Source organism: Cucurbita maxima, unplaced genomic scaffold, assembly GCF_002738345.1.
Source record: "Cucurbita maxima cultivar Rimu unplaced genomic scaffold, Cmax_1.0 Cma_Scf00050, whole genome shotgun sequence".
In the NCBI taxonomy this organism is placed as follows: Eukaryota; Viridiplantae; Streptophyta; class Magnoliopsida; order Cucurbitales; family Cucurbitaceae; genus Cucurbita; species Cucurbita maxima.
The window spans coordinates 847,458-867,801 of NW_019272066.1; the positions used below are offsets into that span (position 1 = coordinate 847,458).

Below are 20,344 nucleotides of genomic sequence, written 5' to 3' on the forward strand. Positions count from 1 at the left end.
ATGTCGCAGTTAAGATCGCCTACCACAAATGGATGTCATATGGCTCAACTTGAGCTAGCTGGATTCTACAAATAGCTAAATGGCTTGTTGAAAGTCAGGTTCACCCAAATGTTGGGCAGAGACACTAAACCAATGCGTATACTGAAGAAGGAGATAAAAACAAGCCACTAAAGCAACACATGTTCACGCAAGAATACCATCCAGACGAATGAAGAGAAGCGTCAGCCACTCTAATTTCAAGGTAAATAGAGAGTTCTAATGAAGTTAGAGTGAGATAGGCTAGATACATCCCTGTTTTTAAGTTAAAACTCATCCTTAGTTAGAGCCACCCAATTAAGGTAAGTTGAGTGGAATGGCTTTGTTGGGGATGCTTTCCATTTTAAGCATGCGTATAATTGTTATTTAAATATGACAATCGAATCGGAAACAGGTCATACGATCTTTAGCATAATGGGAAGTAGGTTATCTCTCTTTGTGTTTTTTCTATTTTTTTTTTTTTTCTTCCTCCAACAATCAGACTACCAGACTATTTCGGATATTCAGCCGAATCTGAAATAGGTTATCTCTCTCTTGTGTTTTTCTATTTTTTTTTTTTTTTTTTGTTTCCTCCAACAATCCGACTATTGTTCCACTGACAATTTCCTCACAACAAATTGTTCAGTCATCAAGTGATATTAGAGCAAGGTTAATCTACCAGTGTATGTATTATTGCGGAGGAGCCAAGTTTATAAAGCCAAGTTGATTAGCTCAATTGGTTAGAATGTCGTGCTAACAACACACAGGTCCTAGGTTGAAATGCACCAAAGATTGAGGTGGTTGAGCGCCCTACATGTTGATAAATCATGTATCGATCCCGACAAATCTAAATGTTTTTTCTTCATGACCTTTTTGATCTTAATCAATTCCTAATTAAATCAATTATTGTAAATTAATGTAGGTACAATTATTGTATTAATTCATCTTAGTCTTGATCGGAAAGAAATATATAATTTCGATCTCAATTAAGTTGCAATTCTCATTTGTATTTGTAGGGAGTGATAATTGTATTAATCAATCTTAGTCTTAATCTGAAAGAAATATATAGTTTCAATCTCAATTAAGTTGCAATTCTCATGAATCAATAGTTTGTATTTGTAGGTAGAGATCAAACCAACCAAACCAAAACCGTAGTAATTTCCAATTACTCTTTAATCAACCGATTTACTTATTTTATTTTTTAATTTGAGGCAAATTTAGAATGGTTCTAATTGTATAATCATCAACTACTAACATTGGTAAACGACCTAAAGAAATTTGATTATAATTCAATTCGTGACGATTATAAGTAGAAAGTTCATATTCTTCAGTCATTGATAAACAATTTGTTGGACAATATTCAACGCAGTTACCACAAAATATACAGATTTCGAAATCAATACTGTAATTAAGCAATCGTCTCTTTCGAATATCCATTTCAAATTTCTAATCAACAACGGGGAGATCTATGGGACATACATGAACACATACTTCACAAGCAATGCATTTATCAAATTCAAAATGGATTCCACCGCGAAAACGCTCTGATACGATTAATTTTTCGTAAGGATATTAAATAGCTACAAGCAAATGATTTGCACGAGATAAAGTAATCATGAAACTCTAACCAATGTACCTTGCCGCTCGTACTGTATGTTGACCATAATTCATGAACCCAATTACCATAGGGAACATATTGTAATAGAATTGAAGGGGAGTACCTCAGACCAAAACCTACCCAATCAATTCACGGTGGAGTACCTTAGACAAAAACTCACCCTCGTCATCGAGCGAGCACCAAAACCATTGGAGTTCGCAACATCACGTATTGCAGATTGCAAAGAAGACCTCGTGCTGGTTGAAGGCAATGTAGGAAGAGATATGGCGTCCATCACTGAGAATAAGACGTGGAGTCTGGAGGACATGCCGCCGGGACATCGAGCTCATAGGGCTCAAATAGGTGTTCAAGCTGAAGCGTAATGAAGATGGAAAAGTTGTGAAGCACACACTCAAGGTCTGTCTAGTGGCGAAGGGCTACGTCTAGAAGCAAGGGATGGACTTCAATTTTTTGTTGTAGACTTCTAACCTATTCAATTTTTTTTTTTTTTTTTTAAATATGGATGAGGGAAGAACTTATTAAATAAGAATATTTTTTAATGTTAATTTTTTTTTAAAAAACCCTTCTCTCAACTCTATTCAAATATGAAGAAAATGAGCCAAAAAAAAAAATGGTAGAATAGTTGTACACTGATCTATAAAATAATTGACTCTAGTGTGTTGAAACCCTATCAAATACAAAATTGAAAATGAGGACACATTAGTCATTTTCAAAGTTTAGAAATCTATAAACAACAAATTTATTTATTTTTGAAAGTTCAGAGAGATTTATTACACACAAATCTTATAATTATATGTGGTCCCATGGTTTAGTGGTTGGGACATTGGACTCTAAATCTAGTAACTTGAGTTCAATAGCATGGCATGTACACGCACGGCCACGGAGGCGAGGCGACATGAAAGGTAGTTACTTTTTTTTGTCCTCCTTGCGAAGCAAAAGACATCGCCGCTACTTTTTTTTGTCCTCCTTGCGAAGCAGAGGACATCGCCGCTTCGACGACGGCCACACAAGGGGTCTGGCTTGCGAGCCTAATGGAAGAACTGAAGTGATCTACCAATGCTATACGTGGACAACAAAGCTACAATCTCCTTAATAAAAAATCCAGGTTTGCACGACCGGAGTAAGCACATAGAAATCAAAGAACTCTTGCTGATCTGCTGGCAATCAACTTTGTCCTCTTGCAAAGCAGCAAGATGATTTACTTCCTCTCAGGCGACGCGATCTGCTGGCAATCAACTAAACAAAAGGTAGTTACTTTGTCCTCTTGCGAAGTAGAGTACATCGCCGCTTCGACGGCGGCCACACAAGGGGTCTGGCTTGCGAGCCTGATGGAAGAACTCATCGGAAGAGAAGGTGATCTACCAATGCTATACGTGGACAACAAAGCTACACCAGCAAGATGATTTACTTCCTTTCAAGCGACGCGATCTGCTAGAAATCAACTAAATAAAAGGTAGTTACTTTGTCCTCTTGCGAAGCAGAGTACATCGCCGCTTCGACGGCGGCCACACAAGGGGTCTGGCTTGCGAACCTAATGGAAGAATTCATCGGAAGAGAAGATGATCTACCAATGCTATACGTGGACAACAAAGCTACAATCTCCTTGATAAAAAATCCAGTTTTGCACGACGAGAGTAAGCACATAGAAATCAAATTCCACTACATTTGGAAATGTGCAGATCGGGGGCTCATCAAGATTGATTTCATCTGAGCAAAGGAACAACTTGGATACATTTTCACCAAATCTATGACGAGGTGAAATTTGAAGAACTACGCTCTTAGATCAGAATTGAAGCAATAATTATAGCATAGTAGGAGGAGATTGTTAGATAAACCCTATAAATCCGTGTTTTTAAGTTGAAGCATCCCTATTTTTAGTTAAAAGCACGCAATTAAATTGGAATGGCCACTTCTACTACTTTAATTGAATTTCCATTTTTAGCATAATTGTTATTTAAATATGAAAATCACAATAAGAAACAGATACTCTATTAAAATATATCTCTATCTTGTGTTTTTTCTGCTTTTTTTTTTCCTTCCTCCAACAATCGATTGTTTTTCCTCCGACAATTTCCTCAGAGCAAATTGCTCAGTCATCAAGATCAACTTCGAGTTCAAAGAACAAGAATGAAAGACTGGTGTGAAAATACTATGGACCATTTAAAGTTATCTACAAGGTTAAGAAGACATCATATAGGATCTAATTTCTCCTATGTATGTGGACTAACCCTATTTTCATTGTTAGTAACGCTATGTATGTGGACTAACCCTATTTTCATTGTTAGTAATTTGAAACGTTACTATCCTGACCAAGAAGACATCAAGCAGAAGCAGGTGGTACAACATCATGCAAAGAAGAAAAAATTTCAAACGAAGAAAGTAGGAAACACATCAATAGAGAAGACATGAAGAGTCAACAAACTGAGAAGTGGTTTTCAAAAATTTCTAGTAGATTGGAGGAGACTCCTCAATATTCAGATCAGCTAAAAGTGCGTCGAGAGACCGGAAGTCAGCCTCATCCTACAACACTGAGTTTGTGAAGAGTCGTTTGACAGAGATGTCGACCAATTAAGTGGGAGTAGATGTCACGGTCATGATTGCCCAAGGCATATTGTCTGTGATTGCTGCATGTCGGATGTCACAGTCATGCTTGTCAATGGTTTGTTGTCCATAGCCGCATGCTCATTCGAAACCCCTTTTACTTGCTTTCATGTTAGATAGGTCTTTACTATTATTGTTGTATCAATATCGGGGTGTATGACCAGTCACCAAAATCATATCTATACCCATCATGACTAAAATATCTAAGTTTTACTATAGGGGAATGCGACTAGTGGTTAATTCTTCCTACCTTGTTATATGCTATCAAAGTTGTTGTTGCTTACTCGCTTTTAGCTTATAACACTACTTTATTTGATATTGTTTTCAATATATTTTCTCATTCACGTTTTCTAAAAAATTTCTCTCAAACGTGACTCGAGCATACATTGCGATTGTTCGAGCAATCCAAATTTTACATGATTGACTTGTTCGCTGGGTTAGAACAAAGGTTGCACAATCGTTGTCCCACTGCTGCAAGAGTACAATTGTGATACTTTGCATGCAAGCTGCAAGTGGGAGTGGCGTAGCTAGGAGTTCTAGGTCGAAGTTCATATCACGAATCAATGCACGGGTCATGGCTTCCATCAGGTTGTGGGCAACATCTTCTCGATAAGCTGGGCTAGGAGAATGCATGTAGGTTAAAAAAGCACGGGCTGGATGCATACTGCGAATCTCAAATTTGAGTTCAAACAGACCTAAAATTGAACCTACTCGTTCATTCTTACACGACTTACTGAAAATTTTGGTGTCCTTCTCACTCTTATTCTCCATTCTGCCTCTTTTTGCTCTCTAACACTTCTTCGATGGCTATTCTTTATCAGTTACTTGGGCGCTTCTTCTCTAAAAGAATTGTGGCGACAAATGACCTATATAAAACTACTATTGGGAGATCATAGCAATAGAGAATTTATGCCCCCTTTCCTGAAACCTTACGCAGACGACATAACAAAGAGTTCCTAGAAAGAATATCATAGAACAATTTTTGTAACGCCTTATGGAATAATTTGAAAGTGGAAGGTTCTTTGTTCGATGTTTATTTTTTAAAAAGAACACATTTCAAATCCTATTATCTTGATTTCTTGCAATTGATATATCTCTGGGGGCATTTCGAGAATCAAACTCGAGACCTCTCTCACCCGAAACGAGAATCATATCACTAAACCAAATGCCCTTAAAGTGGATCTATTATTTTTAGTTGCTAGCACATGTGTTTTGTGCTTCTCAAGATTTGAAATTTATCCTCCTATTTTGTACTTTAGAACCTACTATTATCGTCACGTTAATTTCACATTGTCCATCACACAATGAAATTTGTTCTTCATTTATTTGTTCTTCAAATCAATTGATGTACTTTCATTAATATTATTAAGAAATATTGAGATTAATAAAGTTCATATCCTATAATTCCTATTTTGTAGGTGTGTAGAACCTTTAAGAATGACCATACTCAAATTATTTTGGTTGAAGTTGCATTGCCAATAATGGATAGATGAGTGGTTAGGCCCATTAATAACTATTTTGTTTTTTTGTTTTTTTTTTTCAAAATCTTTCCATAAGTTTTTGAAAATTACTACTATTGTTTTTCTTTTAATTTTCAAAATATAGCGTATAAATACTTAATTTTCAAATATAGCCTATAGTATTTATAAGCTTAAATTTCAAATAAATTTAGAATCAAAGGATTATTAATGAGGTGTTAGCCAAATTTTGATTCATTCTAATATTATGATAATTCTGAAGAAGTAGAAAGAGAATTAAATGTATAGAATTGAAGACATTAGGCACTCTTTTTGAAAAATAAGGTTTTGAGAATTGAATAGAGGACTTCTGCATTCAGTCAGGTGTGTTATTTGAGCATCGAGATGAATTATCAATTTCAAACAAAATATACTCTATACATGACACATACGTGCGAGTATGGATCCATCAGTTAGTTCGCACATTGCTGGGTCCTTTTCTTTGTCGGGCGAGCATTCTCTAGTAGCTCTCTATGCCAGACACCCGTTAGAAGTAGTAGTCTAAGAATATGTCGGACACTTGTTAGAAGTAGTAGCCTAGGAATGTAGTTCTCTATCATAACCCAGCATGTCTTGACTCTCAAGGAGAGAGAGAAGTTGGATTTTCCAAATAAGATAATTGGAGGAACAATGTTTGATGGTGATCATATGGATTAGAGTGTTGAAAGAAAGAAGATGATAAGAGGATTCAGAAACCATAGAGAAAAAAGGATCAGCGTTGTTAGACCAAAGGAGCTCTAATACCATGAGAATATTTGCTAAAATCACTCCGCCTAAATGGTGGTGAAAGTTTTCTATTTATAATCATTTACAGAATACAGAAGGATCGTAAATTACAAATGATATGGAAAGAACAATAAAAGTATACAAGATATTTGCATATAATAAACGGTCAATTATGATACGGTAAATCGTAATTCAATGCTAAATATCCTTGACAGTCGTCACGGCAGCATTATGTAAAATGTAATGGTTGTTCTCCTGCCTAGTTGTGTACGCATCCGTACCCTCGTGATGAAATATGAGTATCTTTCAATGCATGAGGTCTCAATATTTTTTCATTTTCAACATTATTAAATATAACCCCTGCTATCATATTTTTAATATCGTACCATTTCTCATATCAGTCATCATATCGTTCATGCTTGTATCGCTTGTACCGGGGTTAAATTCCATGTTATTTATCGTTCTTCATGTCATTCATATCATGCTATACATGCAATTCACATGACATAAAACGTTTTCATGCTTCCAACATAACAATTCATCACGTTCAAATCATACCGTACATATCATCACGATCATATAAATGCAATATGACTAACATAATATGCATCATAATTATATCAATTCATCAAAGACTGCATAATGTTCACCTTGCATAACATTTACGTATTAAATCATAACTCTAAACACACAATTTATGACACGTGCGAAACCACAGGCATGTGTCAACATGTCACATCATTCAAGACCTATGATGGTAGGGCCACCTACTTGGTTGGCCTTAATCGACGTTCTATCCTATTTCTGATGTTGGCTGGACTTGTCCCTCAAAGTTTATAACTACCTTGGAACGGAGTGGAGTGGATCGATGGGTAACCCACTTTCAAATTAGGTTGAAAGAGCTCTATCATATTTGCAGAAAAATGCTTCTCGAAAAGAAATGGGAATTAGAGAGCATTGTTGTGCTGAATGCACTTCAAACTTCGAAAATGAAGTCCAACATTTAAAATCTTTCCGGTCCACGCTTGAATTCTTTCAAACATATGATGGGCAAAGGAGTGAAGGTTCAACTAGGCAGATTGTTAGACGAACACGACTTTTCACCATAGTATGATATTATCCACTTTGACCATAAGCTCTTATGAGTTTGGTTTGGACTTCCCAAAAAGCCTCATAGCAATTGAGAGAATATTGTTTGCTTTGGGACTTTCATCATCCAACACACATAAGTCCATTATCAAGCGATCTAACACACGAAACCACGATGTACGATCTGAAAGCAGCAAATGGGTTACTAGATTGATTCATTTTGAATTCAAAACAAATGCAAGAATCAGAGATGAATTGAGGGACGGCATACCAAACCTGAGCATATGCAACCTTTAATTGCCACCACTCATTGCAACCACTCATTCTCCAAGTTATTCATGTATTTTATTTTTTATTTTATTGAAAAAAATTATGCAGAGCTTTCATTCCTTCACCACTCCCGATCTCAGTCAATTCCCACGGATCACCGGAGACCCTCACTTCCATCCTTGAACCTTCATCCACGCCTCAGACGAAGACAAACCACAGAGATCCAACGCCGAATCCACCCCATTCTGCCACGAAAAGCACCCCGAAACCAATCCACGAACGTAAACCACGACCCAGACTCGAAAACCAATCCACCTCCAGCCAACATCTCCAGCCTGAAAACCACCCACGGCCGAATCCGCCTCAGCCCAACGCCTCGGCCCAGCCCAGATCCGCTCTAGCCCAAAGAAACAGCCTGCACCAGACCCGTGACCGAACCAGCGACCCGCCTATTTACCCGGTTTTAGCCTGCAGACGTGACAGCCTCTGGTTGCGGCACGTTTCATTTTTTGACGCGCAAACCCCGTGACTCCGATGGTTTGAACGGCTTTTCGGCAGCTCAGCCTCGGCTTCTCGACTCAAGAATCCATTTTTTTACCTGTTTGGCACAGTTTCGACCCTCTCATGCCTGATTTTGATCTCGTTTAAGGTAAATTAGGTCATTTTAAGACTGTATTTCACAATTTCAAGTTGGATTTATGATTATTTTGTGAAATACTAATAAAGGCGTTGAACTATCCAATAGGAACCAACCATCGACGATAACGTAGGACCCTTATGAGGAGCAAGGAACTTACGTTAAAATTTAATTAGGAAGTACATCGGCTAAGGCCTACCAAGTAAGTGGCCCTACCATTGCAGGTTATAGCTATTGTATGTTATAGTTGGCACATGTCCATGATTTTGCATGTGCCATAAATCATATGGTTAGACTGTTATGATTTAATACATAAATATTAGCATGTAAATGTTATGTTGTCTCGGATGAATTGATATGCAATATAATCTGATGTGATATGTTATACTTGGATTGTATTGTGTGACTATTAAGGTATTTACTGTATGAACGGCATGTTATGAAATGTTATGTTATATCTATTAAATTACATGTAAACAACATGATATGAATGACATGGAAACACGATAAATAGCATGAAATATAATCCCGTTAGAAGTATGAATAATATGGTAACGAAAATGAGAAATTGTATGATATGAATAAAATGATAGCAGGGGTTATATTTAATAATGTCGAAAATGAAAAAAATATTGGGACCTCATGCATTAATGTGTGCTCATGCATTGGGGGATACCCCTATTCCATCATGAGGGTACAGACACGTACACCACCCGGCAGAAGAACAACCATTACATTTTACATAATGTTACCATGATGGCTACTACTTCTAACGGGTGCCTGGCAAGGAAAGGGGCCCATTGGTGTGCGAACTGACTGGTGGGTCCATACTCGTACGTATGAATCGTGTATAGAGTATCAAAAAATTTCATTTAGAAGAGAAGTATAAAAAAAAAAATGATTTTCTTTTATAAAATATGAATTTAAATGATTAATTTTCAATTAAAAAAACTATTTTAAAATTGAATAAATAAATAAATAAATATAAATATAAAGTTGGAAGTAAAGGTGGACTAGAACCATACTTAATAATCTCCAATTATGGTGAGGATGGGCTTATTAAAATGGTAGGTTTTGCCCTCCCTAATTCCTTTTTTGTTTCCTCTATAATAAATCCAAATAATAATTATACCCTTTCAAATCCAAATTTTTTATTTTCGGTAGTCTTTTTCTTTTGGTATACTTTTTTCTCACTCCCATAGTTGGTAAAAAAAAACTCTCAAACATACAATTACTCCAAGCAAAGCACGCTTTAATTTGAAGTTCCTAGGATTGAACCATAAAAATAAAATATACAATAAACGTAATAATGCAAGGAAAATAAAAAGGAAATGATAGGTTCAACAAAAACGGATAAGGACGTCCCAACAGCCAAGTCTTAAGCTACAAAATAAAGAGAATGGAGGATTGCAGCTTGCATTTCGTTTTCAATAACCAACATTTTGGTTTCTCTTTTCTTTTCGTTGAAGCACAATATCTTCATTTCTCTGCCCAAACCCTTTTGCTTTCTTCTTCCTTGTTTGTTGCACATTTTTGACAGATTGCCTTTTCAGTATCAATCAAATGATACAACATGGAAGCCTTTGAAGAGGAAGTGTGAAGAAGAGATCATGTTCATTGGACATCAAAAATGATGCCTTTTACCTTGGTTTCTGCATGGAACAAGAGGCGTAGACGAAAAAAGTCATCACAATTAGAACACCAAACGGAAGACCCTTGTATGTTATATCAAATGTATCATCTTCAACTCTCCCTTTCTCGTCTCTTTTCTTGCCTCACCAACTTGTGTTCATCAGGGATCTACAGACCAGCTGAGTTGTGGCAGCTTGAACATCAAACCCTTCAAACACCCCCCAAAAGACACCATGCTTCCACTGTCTTCACCCTTAGGGAAATGGAAGAGGCCACCTGTTCCTTTAGCGACGCCAACTTGCTCGGTAAAGGCGGCTTTGGTCGCGTTTATCGAGCCACCTTGCGATCGGGAGAGGTCTGTTTTGCTCCTTTAAACATTGATCTATGTTCAAATTGGCACGAAACTAACCTTGGTTGTGTGAAGGTGGTAGCGGTCAAGAAAATGGAGCTGCCACCATTTAAGGAAGCAGAAGGGGAGCGTGAGTTCCGAGTGGAAGTGGACATTCTGAGCAGATTGGACCATCCAAATCTTGTTTCGTTGATTGGTTATTGCGCGGATGGGAAGCATCGGTTTCTAGTTTATGAGTACATGCACAAAGGGAACCTTCAAGATCATTTAAATGGTCGTTGGTTTTTGTTTTAGTTTGAATCCAAATTCTTGGGTTTAGATAATAATGATTGAATTTTTGGCTAAGTGAATCTTTGATTTGGTGTTTAGGGATCGGAGAATCAAAGATGGATTGGGGAGGGAGGCTGAAAGTGGCACTTGGGGCTGCCAAGGGATTGGCCTATCTCCATTCAAGCTCCGCTGCTGGGATGCCTATTGTCCATAGGGATTTCAAGTCCACAAATATTCTTCTCGACTCCAACTTGGATGCAAAGGTAAGCAACCCATTGTCATATTAGTTAAGAGTATCAACAATAACGATTAGATATAAAATCTTTGATATGGAGAGAGAGCGTCATTTCTTCTCGGTTATGTACCCATTTTCAAATATAAGGGAATGACGTACTATGTGAGATCCTACATTGGTTGGGAAGGAGAACGAAACACCCTTTATAACGATGTCGAAACCTCTCCTTAGCAGATGGTTTTAACAACTTTGAGAGAAAGTGGTGGACTTGGACAGTTGCAAATAGTATCAGACCAGACACCAGGTAATGTGTCAGCGAGGAGGCTGAGAGGTGGACACGAGGCGGTGTGCTAGCAAGAACACTGGCCCCAAAAGGGGAGGATTTGGGGTCCCACATTGATTGGAGAAGGGAATGAGTGCCAACGAGGATGCTGGACCCTGAAAGGGGTAGATTGTGAGATCCCACATCAGTTGGGGAAGAGAACAAAACACCCTTTATAAGGTTACACGAGGCGATATGCTAGTAAAGACACTAGGCCGAAAGGGGGTGAATTGGAGGGTCCCACATCGATTCGGGAAGGGAATGAGTGTCATGAGAATGCTTGGTCCCAAAGGGGTAGATTGTGAGATCCCATATCGATTGGGAAGGAGAACAAAATATTGTTTAAAAATGTGTGAAAACCTCTTACTAGCAGACATATTTCAATGAGGACAAAATATGTTACATACTAATGGTTGAGGATTGTTGGGAGGGAGTCCTACCTTGGCTAATTAACGAAATGAACATGGGTATGAGACCTTTTGAAGAAACTGGACAATATCATAGTATGATGAAACTTCGTGATTCCTAACCCAAACAATTGTGAATAAAAGATAAAAGAAAATAGGGTCTAGTTGTGATTTTATGTAATCTTCTTGATCTTAATCTCGTATTATTTGCTTGATAGATATCAGACTTCGGACTTGCAAAGTTCATGCCAGAAGGACAAGAATCACATGTGACTGCAAGAGTCCTCGGCACGTTTGGATACTTCGACCCTGAGTATACTTCGGTATTGCCTTTAAACACAAATAACATCATTTCTCTTTTCAGCTGGTTTCAAATTACAGATAAAATGTCTCAATCATTTCCAAAAAAAATCGAAAGAAACAATTTTGAAGTTGTTGGTTTGATAATAGACAGGAAAACTGAGCGTGCAGAGTGATGTATATGCCTTTGGAGTGGTTCTTCTTGAGCTCCTCACAGGCCGCCGAGCAGTGGACTTGAACCAGGGCCCCAATGATCAAAACCTTGTCGTACAGGTAAGGCATATATTGAATGATCGAAAAAAGTTACGTAAAGTGATAGATCCTGAGATGAGTCGAAGTTCATACACAATGGAATCCATAGCCATATTTGCAAACTTGGCTTCACGTTGCGTCCGGACAGAGAGCAGTGAAAGGCCTACAATGATAGAATGCGTAAGAGAGCTTCAAATGATTATCTACACGAAGTTGCAAGGCCGCAAGGGCTAGAGACGTTACATATGTATTAAGTATACTTCATCATTAATTGTTTTGTATCGGATGAACTGTTCTTATACCATGCGGGGATGATTTGTTATTATCCTTAACTCACCCCTCATCATGAACTCGTCTCAATTGAGGAAGGCATGTACGGTATTACCAGTGTATGGGGTCACTCCCCTACGATTTATATGACGATGTGGGGACATTATTGTAGTCGGCCTCCTAATAGTAAACTTGTCTTCGTAGATAAGGGTATGCAATCATACTCAATAGTAATCAAGAGTTGGTACACATAGCATCGTGAGATCACATTATGTGCCACATATAGAACTTATGTGAGGGTGATCAACGGATCTCCAACTATTTCTTGATCGTGAACATGTCCATAGGAGCAAGGGATCACATGACTATATAGTAGCTTGGTAGGCATGAGAGTGACTCCCTCCTAGATTATGACAACATTTAATGGCCTATTAGGGAGTCGTCAATTAATCCTTGATAGAAAACCTACATCGAGTGATGATCCACAAAGTCCTACTAGTTCAGTTTGAACAAATTAAAGATGGGTCTCACAAATACTTGACACTTGGGTATATGACCAAATGTTATTTAGTAGATGGCTAACCAATTCACTCTAAGACCTCATAGTGAACCTAGATAGGTATAGATGTACTCTGAGGAAGCCAAGTGATGAGACATCATAATACAGAAAGTGTCCGATCAAGCCACACTATAAGATATTATAGGATGAGGGTTAGAAAATCAGCATGGACACTAAAAAAGTCAAAATACAAGAGATCGAGAATTAGAGGGTTTAGTACCCTATAAAATCTCGTCTAAATTTACAGAATTCAGATTTAGTCCCAAATAACCATAGATCAAGATACATGGTATTTAACCATAGAAAAATATCGATTATATTTTCCTTCTCAGATGGATTGATAGATTGATAGATTGATAGAGGGGTCGGAGGCATTGAACAAGTTTATATGTTTTTCATGAAATCTTTAGTTATGGCACAGGATGAAATCTGTAGTTTAAAAACCTAGGTGCCAAAATTTCACCTCAAAATTAATCTATAATTAGAAACATAATTTTAATTACAACAGAACAACCCTTCCACGCAAAATCACAATTCATAGTCTAGACGCTAGTATTTACTGCTCTTCAGTAACATATCAAACATTACTGCCCATTTCTACATGAGAAGAGTATCCACTAATCATTGGCTGATGACACCCTCTTTGAGTATAGCATCATTATAAGGATGTCTAGAAGCAACTTTGGAAGCCCCAAAGTCTGTGGCTGATGAGGATGCTGAGGTTGAGCTTGTATTGATTCCATCATTCTGCAAAATGCTCTCAATTGCCTTAACCACATCACTCATTGTGGGACGCTCTGCAGCTGCCTCTTCAACACATTGCATGCCCAACTCTAAGAACCTTCCGAACCCAATAAGATTTGTTGTATTAACGATGATGGATTTATCCATTATATCCTTCAAACCATAATATTCTTCATCACTCTTATTCATCAACGTACGCACCTCACGAACTATGTGCTTTCCTTTCTCAATTGGCAGCTTAGCGGTTATCAATTCCAACATGACTATTCCAAAGCTGTATACATCACTTTTCTCAGTCAATTGTTCACTCATGTAATATTCAGGATCCAAATAACCCTGCACATGAATGTCATCAACATATCGTTACAACAGGACAATGGTATGAAAAACTCTAAACAATTGCAAGGGTTGTTATAGTTTTCGTGATTCAAAATGTGAGATCCCACATCGGTTGGGGAGGAGAATGAAGCTGGCTTGGGCCGTTACAAATGGTAACAAAGCCAGACACTAGGCGATATGCCAGCAAGGAAGCTGAGCCCCCAAGGGGGCAGACACGAGGCGTGTGCCAGCAAGAATGTTGGACCCCGAAGGGGGTGGCTTTGGGGGGTCCCACATCGATTGGAGAAGGGAATGAGTGCCAGCGAGAACACTAGGCCCTGAAGGGGGGTAGTTTATGAGATCCCACATCGGCTGAGTAGGAGAATGAAACATTTGTTACAATGGTGTAGAAACCTCCCCCTAACCGACGCATTTTAAAAACCTTGAGGGAAAGCCTAAAAGGAAAAGCTCAAAAAAGACAATATCTGCTAGCAGTGGGTTTGGGTTATACAAAATCTCCCCCGCCTTGTTTTCCAATGTCCTTGGGAAGTGCATTTTCCTTTTATCAACTACAAACAATCCTTGTTTTTAACGGAAGAAACTAAATATTACAGTTTTCAAGAGGTTAATTACTTGCGTTTATGCTAAACCAACCTTGATATCTTAATTTTCTAAGTAAACTGTGATTTCCTCATTCCTATGCTACATTGTCAATCAAATATTATTTTTACTAGAAAACGCTTGATTGAAATGCTGACACAACAAAAATATGATGCATAAACTACTTACCATTGTACCTTTGACTTGAGTAGAAACATGTCCCTTTCCACTGTCTGAGACGAGCTTGGACAAGCCAAAATCTGCAACCTTTGCATTTAAACGTTCATCTAGTAAAATGTTGGTGGACTTAATATCTCTATGGATTATGGGAGGATTAGCAAGCTCATGTAAGTAAGTCAGGCCTCTGGCCGACCCAAGTGCGATACGAAGTCTTCTCTTCCAATCAAGATAAATACCCGATTTTCCTAAACACATGTTATTTGCAGTTAGATATTCAATGGGGCATTAACACAAAAAAAGCACCAATATTCCCAACTTCAATTTCACACCACTTTTTTTTGACATAAATGAGATAGACAGCCCAAAAGAGTCGAGGAAACTTACCAGATAGGCTCTCTCTAAGTGTCCCATTAGGCATGAATTCATAAACAAGAATCTGTTCTCCTTGTTCGGAACAAAATCCCACTAGGCCTAGAAGATTCTTATGATGAACTCGTGAAAGAAGCTCAATTTCTGTCTTGAACTCAAGGCCACCCTGCATTGATCCTTGTTGAGCTCTTTTGATTGCAACCACTTTTCCATCCTTCAGCGTTCCTCTGTATACCTGTACCAATGTTGACGACCGTGCTAAAACAACTCTGTAGCAATTTGTACAAGAACAGGATAAAAAGGAAGGGACGTTCAGGAAAGCAATGACCAATCATTAGTACATTTACCATGCCAAATCCTCCGGATCCTATCACGTTACTCGTGGAGAAATTATTTGTGCATTGTTTAAGTTCATCATAAGAAAACCATCTGGCTCCCTTTAATTGTGGCGCATCTCCACTATCGTTTCCTTTTGGTACCCAGAAAGATGGATTAGATATAAGCTTAGAGAAATTTGATTAGAATACAAGATCTCTGACCGACCAACAACCGTACAAACTCACAGCATGGTAATAAAAGTAATAATGATTAACATCATTTACCATGTGGCTGGGCCTTTTCTGCACGTCTCTTTTGTTGAATTGCATATGTTCCAACTCCAATGAGGCATAGAACAAGAAAGGCACAGCCAACAGCTATTCCAATTACCATTCTGGTGTTCGTTGAAGCTGATCCCCCATTGATGGCTTGAGGCATTCATGCTTTTATCATCAGTTCATCATGGCTAATGCTAAGGCATAACTAAGGAACCTTTTTAGGTAAAATGATTATTAAGATTACCTGGAAAATGATAAGGAGATGCATTGAAAGTGTATGGCCCAAACATATCGGGAGGCTGGAAATTATGATGGTACAAGTCAAACCCAATCTTCTGGATGTCTTCCCTACTGAAATACTTATCGTGGGATGAAAAAAGTGCAAGTTGTATCTGAAGATAATCATCAATATTAACGAAAGGGCTTTGAATAAAAGGCGTGCTGTTGAAAGTTTTAAAAAGGCTCGTTTCCAATGAGTGAAATAGAGTTATATTGGACAATTCCCGGAAAGAGGATCCTTTAAAGTATAAGGTCCCTTCATATGGATAGGCACATTCACAACTCTGAGGGTTCAGCTTCTCATCAGGAGGACATGACTTACTACCACAATTGACAAGGCTCGTAGAATATGGTTTTGTTTGTTGCTGTTGAAGGTGGCAATAGTTCGTATTTGAGAGGACACTAGTTTTACACACAGGATTTCCCGACAGCCTACAAATGATACTCATGAATGAATAAAGGTAAATGCAAAGAACAACATGGAATCTAACATTAAGAAAATGGTAAGCATTTTTCTCACATCAATGTGTTAGTATATCCCGAAAAAGAGGTAACTGAGGAAATATCGTTATTTTGCAAATCAACTTGCTGCAACGATTGGCTGATGCTGTCACCCATAATTAATGTCCCACCAAATGCATTGTTCTTCAGCTTTCTGCGAAAATTTTAGATAACATTAAATTATTTATTGCAATTAAGAATTCCACCTTAATGTTTAAACAAAGCTTACATTTGCTGTATATGTGGTAAGATAAAGATTCCTTCTGGCAGAGTTCCTCGTATTGACCCATATTCAACAATACTGAAACCATGTTAGCATAGACATTTACCATTAAATGTCAAAAATTTCAAAAAACGGTGATGTAGAACTTACAGAGTGGTGAGAGATTGTAGAGTTGAGAACCATTCCGGAGCTACTGATGAGTTAAATGAGTTGTTACTAAGGTCCCTGTAAAGACAAACTTCACAAGTCAGTGAACTAATATAATGAAGATCAAAATGGAAATGTTAGCTCCTTGTCATTTGCTTACACGTGACTTAGTGAACTCATTTGAGTACAGTTTGGTAGTAGACCTGTTAGCTTATTGTTGGCCAAATGCCTGAAAGAAGCACGCAGTAAAAGAGATCAAAAAGGAAGTTGATTAACTACCCAAAAAAGTAATTTTTATATGATAAGTACTCACAATGCATTGATATTAATTAGGTTGCTCAGAGTTGATGGGACATTGCCTGTTAAAGAATTTCGATCAAGTCGACTGTAACATATTTGAACAGCTTCAATAAGTCGTGGAGAGGAAATTATATAAGATGTTATATAGTACATTGAAGGCTAAGTAACTTATACTCACAGAACCTCAAGGGACTGAACAAGTCCTAATGTTGGTGGGATACTCCCAGAAAAATTATTCCCGTCAAATAATCTGAGGAAAGAATTAAGATTTGCAAGAGAATATGATTGAACAGAGCTGTTGAATTGATATCCACTTACATGTGTAATAATTCCATCTCAGAGCTAAAAAGTTCAGGTGGAATGGCTCCTGACAGCTTGTTTTTGCTGAAATGACTGCAATTCACGAAGTCGAGGTTTAATTTGATGTTCTTGGGGTGTAGATACATCTATTTCTACATATATTTCTTCGCACTTGATTGGGCTGCTTGGAGAAAATAATACTCACAAATGTTTAGCCCCAGAAAGTTGATCTAAACCCGGAGATTCGGAAGTGGAAACTGGAAGAGCACCAGTCAACTTATTATCTGCCAGGTCTAGCCAGTAGAGTTTGGAGAGTTTTCCTAGAGTAGCCGGTATGGTTCCAGAGAAATTGTTTGAATATAAAGACCTGAGATAGAGAAAAGTTCTACTTGGAAAGAAGACACTATGAATATCCCTTTTTTCTTATCAATAAATTATATCTCACAAGAAGGTTAGCTCCGCAAGATTGCCTAGTTCTTCCGGAATTGTACCACTAAATCCACACGCAGAAAGGCTCCTGAAAGTTGAAAATGGAAAATGAAAATAACTATCATAGCTCTAGAAAAACAAAAGCATAAAAGTTTAATGGCAGCAAATTTGTTTGCTTATCAGCGCTCTTTACAAGGTATCCAATTTCAGCAAATTCCCAAGCGCCCGGGAGATCGAACCAATGAGGCCTCCATTCGCTGAAAGGTCCCTGCAATTACAACATTTAGAAACTCAATGACCTCAATCAACAGTTTGGTACTGCTTGCTAAACTAGAAAACAGAAAAGTTTCTTGCAAGTATGATCAGAATTCATATTATTTCATATTGCTCCTGTTAACTCAACCACTAAGAGATTGATGCGACTCACAATGATTTAAGTTCAGTAAGGCCTCCAATGTCACCACCAAGTTTACCTTTTAGGCCCATACTCGATAATCTCCTAAAGAGGTTACCACACATACTGAGTGAGTAGGTTTAACCGAAATATTAAAGAGAAATAAACAGAACCGAAACCTTGTTCAAGGATTGATAAGGAGTAAAACTAAAGGGAAGAGAAATGTTATAAATCATAAGGACTTGATATTTACAATGCAACGACTCTTGAATTGTTGCAAATAACTCCTTCCCAGGGGGCTCCACAGGGATCATTTGATGCACCCCAGCTTGGTGGTGTATTTTGCCAATCATCTTTCAAAGCTCGAAGAACTGTAGCTGCACCAACAACATGAGCATGAAGCTTAGAAGGCTCCCATCCACCCTCTTAACATTGTCAAAGTTAACTGGTACTCAAAATCTGCTTCACTGTGACACTCAGTAGTTTCTAAACGATCATTCTAACAAATTGTATAGGAACTAAAAAACTCTAGATTCAAATACGCTGCTCTTAAATCGTCAATCAATTTCAAAACATCCTTCCAAGAGCTTAAATGAATGGTTACAGACAACTTGGAAAATTGTAGGTGTAAGAAATAGAAATTAACACTAATTGGAAGAAAATAATATTCAAATACACGAGCTCTTGCACATAAACAATATAAAATCACTCATCAATCTTTTATATCAATACTTTAACGGTTCTTAATGAACCTCATCATGTGGTGAGTTAATTGAAAGTAAGGCAAGTCGGGAAGAAAATTTGACAGCGTGGGCGAATAGAAGACATTTTAAGCGCCCTTATTTTGTTCATCCATCAGGAAGAAATGATTTGATTGGAGAAGTAAAGTAAACGAAATCTTGGCTTTGTCTTCTTTGCAATGGAAGGCTTCATACTGAAAAATGGCAGATTAAGAAAACAAAGAAACAAGGTTAAGTAGAAACTTACCATCGCGGGAATCAGTATAGGAAGCGGCCAAATGGAAGAAAGCCAAAAATAGCAGCGTCTGCACGATTGAAACCGCCCAAATCGTTCCCATATTTTCGCTCCCACCACGCACACAACTTGGTCGCTTCCTTCTTCAATGAACCAGGCATTGGAACAAGGCTGCCTCTGCCCATTTCCGTTTCTCATTTTTGGTTGCATCACTCTTGAATGCTGGTAGGTGGATGTAATAATCAGGTTCGCTGATCTTTCTTATCAATTCAATGCCGTTCATCAGATGCTCGCTGATATTTTGTTCAAGCAATTTAATGCTCACAGTTGAATTTTAAGTTGGAGCTGCCCCACTAATGCATTACCTCAAAATCAGCACGAAAAAACCCCATATTTTCGCTCCCAATACGCATCAGAGACTAACATTTTCATGTGCTACCCATAAGATCAGCGACGGTAATGGCAAGATAAAAACACTCCCATCGCTCTAACAACTACTAGTGGTATTAAGAGGCTTCCAGTGTCATAGACATCATGTTTGTCAAAGCGTGTGTCCTGTATTTGCAAGCCAAAACTCTTGACTTGTATCACTTTATTGTTTTCCTTTATTTTTTTTATTGTATTTTCTAGATGTATGATCGTTAGCAGAAATCATGTCCACACGGGTAGACATGAAATGCCCTAAAAGGTACTATAGGGCAATGCGACCCGTCGACAACTCCTCCCACCTAGATTTTGTATGATCGTTCGGCAAGATCACGTCTAGGTCTGTCATACATGAATCGCCTCAAAATTTATTATAAGGCGATGCGACTAGTTGTCAAACTCTCCTTACCCGAAAAGTTACATGTTATTTAAGTCGTTTTTTTTTTTTTTTTTTTTTTTTTTTTTTTTTTTTTTTTTTTTTTTTTTTTTTTTTT

The 20,344-nt window shown here is 37.8% G+C and overlaps 2 protein-coding genes across 3 annotated transcripts; one reads left to right on the forward strand and one right to left on the reverse strand.

Annotated features, from left to right (window-relative positions):
* The first annotated feature begins 9,906 nt into the window (after positions 1–9,906).
* LOC111471320 (probable serine/threonine-protein kinase PBL28) lies at positions 9,907–12,660 on the forward strand. The gene is made up of 6 exons (XM_023117040.1): positions 9,907–10,191; positions 10,270–10,460; positions 10,530–10,728; positions 10,824–10,987; positions 11,907–12,011; positions 12,139–12,660. The coding sequence occupies exons 1-6, from the start codon at positions 10,104–10,106 to the stop codon at positions 12,472–12,474; spliced, it is 1,083 nt and encodes a 360-aa protein (XP_022972808.1). The 5' UTR covers positions 9,907–10,103; the 3' UTR covers positions 12,475–12,660.
* Positions 12,661–13,504: 844 nt separating this feature from the next.
* LOC111471319 (probable leucine-rich repeat receptor-like protein kinase At5g49770) lies at positions 13,505–19,843 on the reverse strand. Of its 2 annotated transcripts, XM_023117038.1 has the most exons (19): positions 19,437–19,843; positions 18,703–18,826; positions 18,483–18,554; positions 18,249–18,323; positions 18,072–18,143; positions 17,832–17,993; positions 17,645–17,719; positions 17,505–17,576; positions 17,340–17,411; positions 17,187–17,255; positions 17,030–17,104; positions 16,886–16,957; positions 16,676–16,810; positions 16,121–16,587; positions 15,883–16,026; positions 15,628–15,749; positions 15,296–15,515; positions 14,921–15,156; positions 13,505–14,149 (listed from the first exon to the last, which is right to left on the reverse strand). In XM_023117038.1, the coding sequence occupies exons 1-19, from the start codon at positions 19,525–19,527 to the stop codon at positions 13,691–13,693; spliced, it is 2,814 nt and encodes a 937-aa protein (XP_022972806.1). In that variant the 5' UTR covers positions 19,528–19,843; the 3' UTR covers positions 13,505–13,690. The 2 variants fall into 2 exon arrangements, with proteins under 2 accessions (XP_022972806.1, XP_022972807.1); XM_023117039.1 differs by lacking the exon at positions 17,505–17,576.
* Between the last annotated feature and the right edge of the window lie 501 nt (positions 19,844–20,344).

Coding starts and splice junctions, on each gene's coding strand:
- LOC111471319 (XM_023117038.1), bottom strand. CDS start 19,527: ATGGGAACGATTTGGGCGGTTTCAATCGTGCAGACGCTGCTATTTTTG. Junction 18,555..18,702: donor AATTCAAGAGTCGTTGCATT/GTAAATATCAAG, acceptor TAACCTCTTTAG/GAGATTATCGAGTATGGGCC. Junction 17,105..17,186: donor ATGAGTTCACTAAGTCACGT/GTAAGCAAATGA, acceptor TTGTCTTTACAG/GGACCTTAGTAACAACTCAT.
- LOC111471320 (XM_023117040.1), top strand. CDS start 10,104: ATGATGCCTTTTACCTTGGTTTCTGCATGGAACAAGAGGCGTAGACGA. Junction 10,729..10,823: donor CCTTCAAGATCATTTAAATG/GTCGTTGGTTTT, acceptor TTTGGTGTTTAG/GGATCGGAGAATCAAAGATG. Junction 12,012..12,138: donor TCGACCCTGAGTATACTTCG/GTATTGCCTTTA, acceptor GTTTGATAATAG/ACAGGAAAACTGAGCGTGCA.